This window comes from Ricinus communis, chromosome 7 (genome assembly GCF_019578655.1).
Source record: "Ricinus communis isolate WT05 ecotype wild-type chromosome 7, ASM1957865v1, whole genome shotgun sequence".
Classification (NCBI taxonomy): domain Eukaryota; kingdom Viridiplantae; phylum Streptophyta; class Magnoliopsida; order Malpighiales; family Euphorbiaceae; genus Ricinus; species Ricinus communis.
The window spans coordinates 22,646,658-22,661,538 of record NC_063262.1 but is presented as its reverse complement, the minus strand read 5'-3'; the positions used below and the strand labels follow the sequence as shown (position 1 = coordinate 22,661,538).

The 14,881-nt window shown below is 29.9% G+C and overlaps 3 protein-coding genes across 3 annotated transcripts; 2 read left to right on the top strand and 1 right to left on the bottom strand.

Moving 5' to 3' along the window:
• The first annotated feature begins 223 nt into the window (after positions 1-223).
• On the top strand, positions 224-727 carry LOC125370646. Its single transcript, XM_048376940.1, has one exon. It carries the CDS (start codon positions 224-226, stop codon positions 725-727), a length of 504 nt encoding a protein of 167 aa, XP_048232897.1.
• A 6,632-nt stretch (positions 728-7,359) lies between these two features.
• Positions 7,360-10,306, top strand: LOC8275952 (N-acetyltransferase 9-like protein; the record flags this gene model as incomplete). The annotated part of the gene is made up of 6 exons (XM_002531960.3): positions 7,360-7,657; positions 7,817-7,888; positions 8,512-8,599; positions 9,230-9,362; positions 9,555-9,593; positions 9,942-10,306. Coding segments are annotated over 6 exons (717 nt in total), but the record flags the coding sequence as incomplete, so codon positions are not given.
• Positions 10,307-10,560: 254 nt separating this feature from the next.
• Positions 10,561-11,977, bottom strand: LOC8275951 (cytochrome b561 and DOMON domain-containing protein At5g47530). Its single transcript, XM_015727114.3, has one exon. It carries the CDS (start codon positions 11,130-11,132, stop codon positions 10,566-10,568), a length of 567 nt encoding a protein of 188 aa, XP_015582600.2. The 5' UTR covers positions 11,133-11,977; the 3' UTR covers positions 10,561-10,565.
• Between the last annotated feature and the right edge of the window lie 2,904 nt (positions 11,978-14,881).

Sequence of the window (14,881 nt, the reverse complement as noted above, 5' to 3'; positions counted from 1 at the left end):
CACAATAAGATGCTAGATCACCAAACAACATCACAAGCTATTTCCTCAAATTTTCATCAAATAGCCCATCTATCTAGCCAACTTGAAAATCTTAGAGAGCATGCAAAGGATGTAAATTTAAAGAGTGAAAAATAATTGCCTAAAGTTGAGCATAAGATTAAGCAACCAAGGGAAGAGCTAAAATAGAAGCAAATTGAAGGTGATATTCCAAAGAGTAATTAGTATGAGCCCACAACTGGCACTCCCTAAAAGGATCAACAATGGAACACTTGACAAGCAGTTTCATAAGGTTTTGAAAGTGTTCAAGCAATTCGACATCACCATTCCATTTTTGCAGGTGGTCACTCAAATGTCAAAGTATACCAAATGCCTTAAGGACATCATATCTAACAAAAAGAAATGGGATGAACATGAGACTATACCGATGAATGAGGAAAGTAGTGTTGTTATTATAAATAAGCTTTCTCCTAAGCTTAAGGATCCATGGAGTATAACTATAACTTGTGTTGTTGGTAAAATATCTATTGGTAGAGCACTTTGTGGTCTAAGAGCTAGTGTAACTTTAATACATTTGTCTTTGTGTAAGAAATTAAATATTGGAGAATCCAAACCCATCAATATTTTCTTACAACTAGCTGATGGGTCTATAGTCTATCCTGAAGGAATTTTGGAGGATGTACCTATCAAAGTTAGGAAATTTTGTGTGCTTTGTGATTTTGTGGTTTAGAGATCGAAGAAGACCATCAAACTCCTATAATTCTAAAATGACATTTCCTTGCTACAACTGGAGCAATAATTGATATAAAAAAAGGAAAGATCAAGCTTGAAGTCGGGGATGAAACAATAGAGTTTGACATCTTCAAAATGGCAAAGCAAACCTCAATAATAAGGTCGTGCTTTAGAGTGGAAGTGAGAGAGAGTTGTGTAGAAGGAGTATTCGAGCAACAATTCATTAGTGATCCAGTTGAAGCATGTTTAGTTTATAATGTAAAATAAGATGACATCGATCCAGATGCGAGTGCTAAGTGACTTCTCCAACTTAATGAACTTAAGAGTTTACGATAGATGCTTATAAGAATGCAAAGATCTATATAGAAAGAACTAAGAAGTCGCATGATAAGCATATAAAAAAGAAAGAGCTTCAAGAAGGAGATTATCAATTTTCTCGTGGGAGCGATACTCATATCCACTCTTTAATACTTGTTGCGATCCGTGCACTTGTGAAATTTGCCTAACATGGGTGGTTCACCATCCCTCTTTTGCTAAGCAGAAGACATTGTGAGCTTCAATTGATTTAAGAAAAGTCACTTAGACTAGCTTTAAGGAAACAGGCTTCAATCAAGCAAGCTGAAAGGCAAGATGAAGGAATCTTTAGTAAAGCTAATTTGGAGCGGTATGGGAGCTTGAGAGTCAAAGGCAAGATTAGAAAAATAACTCAATCGATATAGAGGTTGTCAAAAATATGACAGATAAAGCAATATGTAAAATTAGGTTAAATTCAGTGAAATTATGAGGGAGGGAATTTAGGGGCAAAGGGAATTAGGAGTTTTTATCTTACTATGATAGGTTATATCCACGTCAACTATGAGATGGCAAATACTAGCACCAACTGCCTGCCACATCAGCATACAATTGCTGGAAAAACTCGCATGATTCATTAATGTAGAGGTTAGGTACTTTTAATTGTGATTATGGACTTGCGGTACCAACTTAATACATTAAGCATAGTTAAGGTACCATTTGTGCAATTTACTCATTTTTTTATAGTCTTGCACATATTTAACTTGAACCATCATTAAATTATAATTTTATAATGTAATGTGACATCTAATAATTCATCATAAATTCATATATATATTTAAAAAATAAATTTGATTAAAATTTAAAAAATATGTATAATTTTATTTATTATGATCACATATATTACATAAAAATACTTATCTTATAAAAAATTAATGAGTAACACTAATAACTACATAAAATATCAAGTGAGACCAACACTAATTAAATATACCAAAATATAAAATAAATTAATAAGTTAAAATGGAATCCACACCAAGTAAGTAATCTAAAATAACTTCTTTAAAAAGTCAAAAGTTTATATACCATCAAAGATAAAAGGTAAGGTTTATAAATAAACCAAGTTCATCATAGAATTAGCTTAAATAACTTTCACATGTTAAGAAAAAGAAGAAAATTATATGATAAGTTTTTTTGACTTGATTCATTTAACATTGATTAACAATTCATTTTGTCATAAAACATCTTAAGTGCTAATGCAAATTTAAGGATCTAATTGTTTTATTTTCAAATAATTGACATAATTGTACTTAGGGTCAAATCTCACAAAAAAATAATTTCAAACAGAAATAATTACAAAAAATGGTGTGCGAACTTGTTAAGATTTGACAATCAAGTATTTAAACTTTTAAAAGTTGCAATTTAGTATGTGAAACCAAAAATTATTAACATTAAAGTATATGGAAAGCCTATATAAACAAAGCAGGATAATTACAAAAATAGTAATGTGAACTTATTAAAATTTGACAATCAAGTATTTAAATTTTTATAAATTATAATTTGGTGTGTGAAGTTGGTAAATATTTAAAATTGAGTGTATATAGTAGGTCAATAGCAATTACGGACTTGTAACTTACAATACAGATTATCAGTTTAGTAGATTAAAAAAAATAAAATGACGAGAAAATCTTTAAAAAGTATCTATATTTAATAGATTAATACAACGTTCTTACTATCACTATTATTTCATTGCTTTCACTATATTTTTCTCGATATTTTTAAAGAAATCTCAATCCAATTTTGAGCAACACCTTGTCTTTTTCGACCCACCACTACAAACATCTAAAATAAAATTGATCATTATTGATGATGATAATCTTGACTATAATGTCAATTACTAATGCATCTCTTTATGACATGTGTAGTATTTATTTATATATTTTTAACTTTCTTTGTAATTTTTATTATTTACATAAAGATTTGTCTTTTTTTATATAAATATTATCTTTTACTATGAAAATTTAATATAGTTTGGTTTGTCTACATTATATAAATAAATAAATAAATAAATAAATAAATAAATATATATATATATATATATATATATATATTGATTTCACATACTTAAATATAGTAATTTTTAATTTTATATATTAAATTGTAACATTTAAAAGTTTAAACACTTATTAAATTTTAATAAGTTGGCACACTATTTTGTAGGAAGCTGATATGGATAACTTGTAACTTATTGTTGACCTCCCTAAACTTCCAATGCTAATGCATGGCCTGGTCCACATTTTACATTTGTGATAAGTACTTGTTGGCTACCATCACCAATTGAGATGCAACATCACTAGTACTGATATTTGTGTCAATAATGTTAACACTTTTTGATCGTCCAATACAAATTCCATTTATATTTAAAAGCTAGTTGCAGTTGCAGAAACTGTGAAACTTTTAAAAGTAATATCATTGCATCCCAAAATATTAACATGAAAATTCTTACTATTGAGATAAGTTATATCATAGATTAAAGCTTTGTTGAGATAATTGAATCTCAAATTCTAGTAAGAGTTCCAAGAAAAGGAAAACTGAATTTTGTTAGAAGCATTATCAAGGACATAAGTAATTATTATTCTAAAATAAAATAATAGATTGTAATATAACTAAATATTAAAAATGAGCTTACATAAGCCATTGTATTGCATTTTGCATCTTTTGCACAATTGTTTTGCCCCCATGGAGCTTGCCCTTGACCATAAAAAAATTTCACCACCAGATATTATAAACTGATAAAGATGTTCGAAACTAACCCATGTGTCTCCTTTTAAAGTTGTCCGGGCTTTTATTGTTCCTTCAACTATAAGTTTTATTGTTTCTTGGCAAGGGCCTGCCGTTACTACTGGACCACCTAGCAAATATGTCATTTTCAAAATTATAACTTTACTTGCACCTTTTGTTGCATATGCTTGTTTCCAAGCATCCATTAAAGCCTAAAACAAAGAAATGAAAAAAAAAATTTAGTTAAATATACAACCACATATGTTAACTTCGATTACTATATTATTATTGAGAGAAAATACATTTGGATACTCAAAATAAATGCTATTGATGTCCTAAAACAACAAAAAGGATATTTTATAATGCTATGAGAAAAGTGCTCGTTAGAGCTTTATTAAATATAAATATAATTATTTCAATAATCATAATTAGTGTAGCTTTATAGGTGAGAATGTTTCTTCTTAGGTGAGAAGTATCGATGTAAAAGTCAGATTTTAAAGTCTTTAAATTCATGTTACACTTGAATTTCATTTCTTGGGTGGAAAAGTCACTCTTCATAGGTGGGAGCTTTTATTCACGAATCGAAAAATCTTGATTCTCGAGTACCAACTAATGAGGTCATTTGTGGTTTTCTTCTCTTCTTGTCAAAAACCTTATTTCTAGGTGGAAAGATTTATTTTCAGATATGAAAAAGAAGTTTCATAGGTTGAAATAAATTTTCTCATCCTAAGTCGTGATGTCTTTTGTCATTTAAGCTCTTATGTCTTCTTTTACACCCCAGTGAAAAAAGTATTTCTAGATGTGAACACTGAGTTTTTTAGATGGGAATAATATATTTTCGAGTATGAAAATATCTTGTTTTGCTACTTGAGATTAATTTTCTTAAGGACAAAGGATCAATTTGCCCTTTGAACTTGTCTTGAGGGGTCAAATGAAACGAATTTTAACTCTTCCAATAAAGAGACCCAATACTTGCTATTTTAATTTAATTTTTCACTTAGTTAAACATTTATATTACACACACCTAAAATAGGAAGTATATGAAAATTTTGATAATAAAAAAGTAAAAAATAATTTCCCAAAAAGGATTTTCTTCCTTTCTACAATGTGTTCATTTGCTGAGAATAAATTAACTAGTAATCACCACTAACAACAGCAATATAACCATTTTTAAATCCTTCTGCATAATTTTACCACAATTATAACCATCCATAAATCTTCCTTTATAATCATCTTTAATAACAATTATTTTCATCTACTGCACTGTCAATAATAATAACAATAAAAATAATGAACTTCAAAAATAATTATCTTCAAAATAAAAATAAAAATTTGTCCAATATCTAGTAACAACCTATAAAGTCAATTCTAAAATCAAAACCAAACTAATTTCCTATCAATTTTAAACTTAAGTTCTTAGTTTTTTTTTCATATTAAACCATAAATAACTGCTTTATTTCTTTTTTTTTATTTTTTTGATCTTTCTCAACCACCATCACACCCAACTACCATCACTATCATAGTAATCACCATTACCACCATGATAAAAGAGAAAAAAATTACAACATACACAATAGATTTTTATTTTGATTGAATTTATATAACAAACTTGAAAAAAGATTACTCAAACCATAAATCCACTGCTGTAATATCGGTCTTGTCCAATAGATGACGAAGTGTAGAATTCTCTGGTCTTTTCAGATCATCCAAAACTCGTGAGAGTTGAGTAAAATTGAAGAAAAATGGAATTGTGATGTTATTTTCTCTCTTTGATTTTCTCCCTAAACTTTATAAAAACTGATGACTAATCTTAAATGAAAGCTAAGTTGGTAAGGAATAAAATGATTAAGGAATTACAAGTAATTGACACCAAATAAATATGCTACAACTACTGAATTAATAGTGTTAATAAAGTATACGGTCCACAACAAGTATAAAGAGTGAATATGAATATTATTCTCACAAAGAGATTGATACAAAGTACTAGCCTTAATAATATTCTTATAAGTTAACAAAATTAAATAATTGTAATGAAATAATAAATCAACTAACAAAAAAAGAGAACGTAAACCTAAAATAATTCTTTTTAAAAATTCAATAATTAAAAATATAGCTCAGATTAATTATCACTCTAATTATAGGATCTTTTCATAATTCAATTCATTAATTCAGTCAAGAATAAATCACTCAAATTACTTAAAGTCTCTTTTGAGTTCATCTAAAAATACCAAAGTTAATTATAGCCTATTTTCAATGGTCATGTCAATTAACAAGGGTTCATTAAATTTCTTAGCAATTTATTACTCCACGAAGGATTCATCTATTTTTGTGAACGAGGTTCCTAATTTTTACAAGTCTATGAGATGATAAATCATGCAATTTTCTTTGTATCTAATTTACCCAAAAATATGTATTTAATCATGCATAAAATCAAATACAAAAACAATTAAAAGCAACTTGTAAAATTAACTGAAAATTAATTATTGAAAAAAATAAAAATTCAAATAAATAATAGACTAGCTATATAAATCAAAAGCCTAAGAAGAGTTTGGCTGCCCAAAATTGCGATAATATACAAAAACATAACTAAAAGAAAAAAAATAAGAAAAAATGATTAATTTAAACTCTTGAATTTTTGCACAAAATTCTCTTTGATCTCCTTGCATGTATCTTCAAAAGTTTCTCTCTACAATAAGAATTAATGAAAACAACTTTTAATTTCCTTTTTATATATTCCAATTCAATGAAAATCTAATTTAACTTGATTTTTCGAGTTTTTCCTAAAACAAAAAACTCTCCCTCGCTTGATAAGGCTTTTAAAGAGACATCTAATGTCCTTTATTTTACGGTACGACTTTGCACATGACTATGTGTAGACTCATACTGAGCTTTTATAATTTCTTCAACTTAGACAGAAGTAGTCACAAGTTCAGGCACGCCTGTGTTACACTTGTGCGTCATATTCTTCAGTGACTCAGATCGACACGATTTTTAGCATGGTTATGTGTCAAGCCATACTTTCTAATTATCATTTCAACGTATAATATGAGCACAAACATATCTATGTGTGGTTATGATGCATATTTCTTTGATTATTTAAGCTTCCTTTTTAATCTTTCCAATAAAAAATGAAAAAATATATTAATATCAAACCAAAATTTCTAAGTAAACAAAAGAAAAAAAGAAACCTGAAGGTTTAACTTAAACAAATACCTAATTAAATCTAAGTCCTTTTCAATTAATATTAACTGTTGATTCAAAATTTATTAAAATTCGACTAAAGAATATGTATAAAATTGCATAATACTTGTATGCAAATTGTTAATGGTTAGATTCTTAGAGTACTATAGTCTCACAGAAGAAACTACATGAATCTTTGCATCAAAAGATTAAATTACATAACTTTCTCCATTTTTAAAAATAAGTTTGTTTATAAATAATTTTTCTACCGATTAACTAAAAATTCGGTCAACAAACTCTTTTCATATATATAATATATATAATTTTTCGGTGAACTCATGGTTAAAAACCGATATGTTGGTTTAAAAGAATAATTAACGAAAACCGAGCGGTCCGTTTTTTCTTTCTTTTTCTTTGAGCACGGTCCGGTTACCCATTGCTATCCTTACACAAAAAAAAAAAAAAAGAAAAATTGCAGGGAAGGGTTTGCCAAGAGAAGAAATGGCAGTGAGCTTGGAAGGAGAGAAGGTGATACTTGTACCCTACATGGAAGCTCACGTGCCAACGTACCATCAATGGATGCAAGACCCGGATCTCCTCCACGCAACCGGATCGGAGCCTCTCTCTCTTGAAGAGGAATACAAGATGCAGCTTTCTTGGACCCAAGACCCACTCAGTTCTCCTTCTTCTTCTTCTTCTTCTTCTTCAATATTTCAAAATTTTTCTTTTTTCGTTTGATGTTATGTTGTTTGTTATGGGTTTGATTATGGAAATTGAATTCTTTTTATGTTTATACTGGTGGGTAGTTAATGATTTTGATCATGTGTTTCTGTAGAGAGGACTTTTATTGTGTTGGATAAGAAGTTGTTAGAAGGAGAGTTTGTTCATGGAGATTCCCATGTGGAAGGTTAGTTCAACATTATTTATGGTTAGTTTATTCAACAATATTTATGGTTAGTTTGACTTATAATTGATCGTTTAGTCACTTTTATTTAGTTGGAAACTACTGTTATGGAGTTCTTGTTCATGGAAAACAAAATTATGAACTTGATGTGTATATGTCCTATAAAGTTATGCTGAATAATTTGTTGTAAAACCCAAAATAATTGTAACAAGGATCTTTGGTTGACATTATGAACCTCTTCTTTTTGTTCGTACACTTTCTCAACTAACTTGGAAGCCTAAGCGAGTTCTTCTTGTTGACATGGCCTGAGCAGAACTAATGGAGAGATAGTTCTACCCTTGATGAGTGCAAATCAATTATGATTTGCATATTTATAGTGTTTAGAAGATTAGCATTGTACAACTTCAATTATAACTAGGCTTTCACCTGTTCTAATTGAATAGGAAGTTTCCCAATGGATAATTATAGAACTGGTACTGGCTTTCTGGAGCGGAGCGCATGTTCCTATATGGAAGTTATGCTTCCCATGCAGAGGGCACTAGATTGCTTAAAAGTTCTTAATAATCTTTTGTATGAATATGCTGCTTTTATCTAAAATGATAGATTGATTGTGTGCCCATTTCTAGCCATGGTAGGCGATGTAAACATATATATGAACGACTTGGATGATCCCCAAATGGCTGAGATCGAGATAATGATAGCTGAACCCAAAAGGTACCTAATCTCTGATTCTTTCTCCACTTTATGCATGTAGGCTTTTAGTTATAAGTTTTATTCTGCATTTCACTTTTTAGACTTTGAAAATGCCCATGTGTGGGTTTATTTCATCACGTGAGGGAAAGGGTTGTCTTAGAATATGCCAAGTCGTAACTTTTTACCACCAGTGATAGAAATAGAATAAAATTCGCCAATGCAAAACAAATGTTGTGCATCTTTTCAAACAAGAAATGAATATTGTGACTGGAAGAAACTATAACCTACTTGTCCGAAGAGTGATGTTCAGTTCTGTATTCCTAAAAATAAAGAAAATTGTCAAAGGCCTGACCTTGCATCTTAGGCAGAATATCTAGCGATTTAGCCTTTTAACTTTACTCCTATGAACCCTTATTAGAAAATTATTTAAATATAGGCTATGGCAATATATTTATATTAAGGCATTCGGCCAAGTTCCCTCGCAAGTGCAATACCAGAGACAATATCTGAAATTCAAAGTTGCATATTCTACGTAATAGATTGTTCCAAAATTTACATGTTTTCTCTGTTGTTCCATTTTCAATAGCTGCTAAGTATTTTAGACAGTTCCTTTTAGCCTTATTTCTTATCACTTTACATCTGCTAGCATAGCCGTGGTAAAGGACTTGCGAAGGAATCTGTGTTAATGATGATGGCCCACGCTGTCCAGGACCTAGGGATCCATCTTTTCCGTGCTAAAATTGGAGAATCAAATGGAGCATCTCTTAATATGTTCCGTAATTTGGTTGGTCTTTCTCTCAAAACATGCACATTATTTAAATTTTGCGCTCTCATGCTCATGCGATCTCATAGCAGACAGACAGGTTTCCATCTATATTTTGTTGATTAAGAGGCTTGCATTTACACTGTTGTTTTAACTTTGCTCTTATACTTGTGTTTCCATTAGGTTGATTAAAGTTTTTTCTGGTTGTTGTAGGGATTTGAGGAGGCTTCTTATAGTAAAATCTTCAAGGAGGTGACTAAGTTTTCCCCTTTTCAACCACCAAAAAAGTATAATCCACATGTGATGTGTGAACATTTGCAATTGCATGGCATAATCAATAGCTAGATATAGGGGCATTGTCTAATAAACGTCGTAGCAGTGCAAGATGTAGGGATCTCATATGGGCCTTTATGGCTGTGCCCGTAAAAGATCCTGAACTACCGTCCAAAAATTTCTTTTATATATTGACTTGTAAGGTAATTTCAAGCTGTAAGAGCGATATTTGTTAATTGGTAGAATATTGTAATGTTTCTGTTGGCTAGATCATCTACTTTTTGCTTAATATTTCTACTTGACATTCAATCCTGACAAATTTGACAGGTGACATTGGAGTTACCAGTGACGAAGTCCAAGCATGAGGAGTTGCTGAATTTGATTGGTAATGTGGTTACACATACGCATCCCTGAAGAGCCATCTGTTGATTTTCTCATATTACTCACAGGGAACTCTGTCCTGGTAATTTATATCTTGCTAAGAAGTTTTAAGATTGCTTTCTTGACTTCACAATGTCACTGAGAAAAACTCCAATCTCCCTCTTTCTGCTCTACCATTCAAGTGACCTATCCTAAGGATAGGAATTTCAATCATGTTGAAACATGACATTGCTAATTTGTCATTTCCTGTTTATATTTTACCATGTTTTGGTGTTTTATTAATACTAAACTACCTGGATGAAATGTTTAAAGTTGTGTTCTTAATGTGCCGAGGATCCAACATATTCCTACACGCTAAATGGAGAAGCTATTATATAATTGCCTACAATCGCAACAAGATCATATCCTCATCACGAGGGTGATGACAGAACATTTAACTTTTTTTTTTCCTTCTCTTTTGAACGACATTGACTTAAGTTGAATACTTGTGGTTATACCTCCACTAATGGAAGACAGGGAGACTAAAATGCGCATTGACATCCTGAAATCTTCATTCTCTATTTGCTTCCATCAGGAAAAAAAATTTATACTCCCCATTGATTTAATATTTGGTCCTGAAAGTGCATGAGCCTGAGGAATGCCATTCATCACCGAATCGCCAGCTTGCCAGACATGATTAACGGTTGTGCCATTTTCTAGTGGACCCACCATGGCAAAGATAGTCATCTCATTATTAGCGTATGTTGCAGAAATGTTAGAAACCTTAAAGCTGAGAACACCTGGTTGCATTGATGGGCTTGAACTGGTTATTGGTGTCGTGTAAGCAATCATGCTTCCATTAGAATTTTGGAAAGCAACAAGTGCCTGTGATCCGACCATGCCTATGCCAGTTGGATTAATTGCCCATGCAATCCATCCTCTAGAGGTTTGGCTGGCTTTATATGCTATGTGAACGATTCTTGAGGATGCAATGTAGTTCCAATGGAGTTGGGCCTGTAGTGCAGGAAGGTCAGTGCAGGAAATGAAGACTTCGTTGTTTGGAAAGATGTAGTTTGAGCATGAACTTTGAGCAGAGGTAACTAAGACTAGAGAAATAAGTATGCCAATCAGCAATCTGAGTCCTGAAGGTATATCCATGGGGATATTAGTGCTTTCCAGATGAACCAAGTGGCACTGACAAGAAATGCTTCTAGCTTAGCCTATTTCTTGATTGAGACGGTGTATTCAGGTTGCAGGCAGTAAGACTTTTGAGGAGTTAATCCAAGGTAGCAATGGAAATTGTTTAGAGATCCACTTTATAGGGGAAGGTAGAGTAGATCATAGTCAAGGGTTGTTGAACTAGTTACATATTATCTTCTTGTGCATGATTTCCCATCTTGGGATAGGGTGAAGAAGAGATCAGAGTTACCCAAGTCATGCAAGTTTGGTTTCTGGATGCATGAGAAATTGATGATCCTTGCTTGCAAGCTTTCTTCTCCTGTTATGCAGCAATTTCATTTCCAACCTAATACAAATTCAAACAAAGCCTAGTCCAAGAAGTGAAAGTCTGATAAACCACCTAGAGAACATCAGCAGAGTTGCATTTTTATTTAAAAAACAAAGATGTTTCCTGTATATGTTTCTAGAACATGAGTGTTTCATGATGATGATCTACTAGAACTGTTTTTCACCTATAAAATGAAAATATGATATAGTTTGGAACTTTAGGGGTGTGTCTGATGAATCTTCCATGTGCGGGGAGGAAGTCAATTGAATAGTATTGCTTACAAGAAATTGTTAGGCAGGAAGGAAAGACCACTTGGTAGCTTGATGAAGTGGGCAGTGACATTTGAACCTTTCATCTCAGTTGATGAAGTCATGGCCAATTCTTTGTTGTCCACTAAGGGGGCTTTTTTGTATGGATGCTATAGGCTTTCTATGTGTACAACAACCATAAGTCTAAAATGGCTGCTTTACTCTTCAAATATATATGTATATATATATCTTTTGGGCTGCCAGATGGGTCTATAAATGCTATTGACTATATATATGTACGCACTTTATGTTCTTTTGGAAGAACTGTCTGTTTCTTTGCATTTTCGTTGCTTGTTTGCCAAGTGCTGGCAGATATGGATACCTAATATTAACAATAATCGTTTTGGGTTGTCAAGTGGTATTTTCTGTTTTTTTCTTTTTTCCTTTATGAATAGCATTAAGATTTTAAATTCACAGTTGGTACAAGGCATATATATAATGGATGATGATACATATGGTAATTTGGACAATGCTAAATGGCTAGATTCTAGCTATCTAGAATTCTAGTCTTCTATTAAATTTATTTAAAATTTAAATTTAACTACATATTCCATTTAATCTATGTTATATTTTCAAGAGAACTTATTTAATTAACAATTCAACATATTGAAAAAAATTTCTAAAGATTAATTCATAAACATAATATGAGATTCAAATTTATATTTAACTATTTACATAAATTTATGTTAATTTCATCAAATTAAATATAATATTTTTTAAATATATATGAATTGAACGAATAAAAATATAAATAAAATATTACAATTAATCCTATAAATAAAGTTGATATATTATTATGCTATATGTATGAGTAATATGTGGTACATTACTTCTACTTCTCATTTTAGAAAAAGAAGAAGATATTTGAAGCTTTTGCTATAGTATCAAGTTAATGTAAATTCATGCTCAATGCTACTGATTATAATATATGATAAATAGTATATTCATATTATATATTTGAAAGAGAAAATCAAATATCTATTATTAAATGTTATTTTAGTAATTTTTTATACAAAATATAACACTTATTGGTAATACTATGCACATCAATTTATTTGTTCTTGAAGAAATGAATGTAACTATTAATATATAACTAGAGTTTCTTAACTACATATTATAAAATTATAGCTAAATCATTACATTAGCAACAAAAACTTACTCTTTATAACTATATATAATTAGTAAATTGATCGAGCATAAAACTAATCATATATTTTAAATATATTAATTTATTATAATATTTTAATTTCGTGGCAATCTTTATTTAACTATTAAGGTTTTAAACATGATAAAAATATTATAGTTAATTGATTTAATTTATTAAAAATGTTAAAAACTAATAACAAATAATAATTATATAATTATAGCAGTAATCTCACAAATTAATTAGTGACAAATTAATAAATAACTATTAAAAAATTATTTTTTTACAATATATAAGATGTCTAATTGTAGTCAATATTGTATCTTGAGTGGCTAAATGATTACAAACTTTATTTCTGAAATTGAATAAACATATTATTGCAAATCAAATAGAGAACATTGCGAAAAAAATTATGCAGGTAACTATTCCACATATTTGAACCAGAGATCGAAACAAATGTTCTTACTAAGCAATGAGCATCACATAAACTTGAAACATTAATAAAATTAGAAATGTGATAAGATCATAACCTTTTTTTTTTTATTACTTTTAGCTAATTTTTTTATTTTATCTTTTATCAATAGAACTCATTTAATTCACATTTCAAATGAAAGAAGAGAATAAAATATGTATATTAATTAAATCTTAGGATAAGCTAAATGGTATATTAGTCTTTATAAAATTAAAAAAATAATAAATAATATCATTATCCTTAATAATATGCCTAAAATGACTGAAAGATATCTCTCTAGCCGGCTAAAATCTAATCATCAAAATTTATCATTGTCATTTATTGGAAAACCCGTATACTTTTTTAAGTGGGGGCACAGTCCCATGAACATTAATTGGAAGTGGTAAAAGGCATTTTAAAATTGATGAACTTGTTAATAAATTTTATAAAATTGAGTTTGGGGAATTTCCATGCATTGGTAATAGAGGGGTTTTGGTAAATGGGGTTTACATTATCTAGTGGGTTAGTTGATAACCGGTTGTGCTAGGAAAATGGGTCAACATGTTTTCTTCTACACTTAAACCACAACTCTATAGCCCTTCTACCAGAATCCCAACCAAACTAACTCACACTAGATCAAAGATAATGCACATTTGTAAAGTGCAACATTCTTGAGAATTGAGACACACCAACAAAGAAAAGTTCCCTTTCAGTTAATTCAATTAGGATATTCATTAAATAATGCTCATGATACTGGAAATTACAAAGAAATATTTTCTAACTCTTTATTTGTTTAGAAAATATTTTCTTTGAATTATAAATAAAAGGGATTCGAATTTGAGATATTATTTAAATTGGAATATATATTTACTATCATATGCTAAAATTTTAGAATATGTTAAATTAAAAAAAATTAAATTACTAATAAAATAATTTCTCTTATGAAATAGTAGAAAACATGTTTATATGTTTGAGATATGTCACAATTGGATATTATATTTTATGAAATGGGTAAAGAAGGAAGATATATAAATCTTAAGGAACAATGTAACAAAGGTTGAGCAATTCCTAGCAATCTTCATGGATTTCTGTTTGCGCGTGCAAAGAGTGTGGAGTACACGCGTTGCTTGCAAGTCATGTATATGCACGTGAGTACTCTTTGAGATTATTTATTATTGATTACAAAATCCGACTATGAAAGTGTCACGAATAATTGGTCAAATTCTAAATAAGGGAAATTTTGTTCACACCGCATGCGGTGAAAAATCATATATTTATTTATTTATTTAATATTTTACACATCGAATGATTTCATCCTTTACGCACATGCATTAGCTTAATGTAAAAAGTAATGATAAATAATACTATTATAATTAATAATTAATTATTTAATCATTGTATAAAAATTAAGAAACTTTGAATTTTACAAGGTGAAATACTAGTCATTTTCTCTTTTTTATCATCAAAAAGATAAATTAATTGATGATTTATTTTCCG

What these genes read in the sequence shown, in the direction of transcription:
- LOC125370646 (XM_048376940.1), top strand. Translation starts at nt 224, where the DNA reads ATGAGCCCACAACTGGCACTCCCTAAAAGGATCAACAATGGAACACTT.
- LOC8275951 (XM_015727114.3), bottom strand. Translation starts at nt 11,132, where the DNA reads ATGGATATACCTTCAGGACTCAGATTGCTGATTGGCATACTTATTTCT.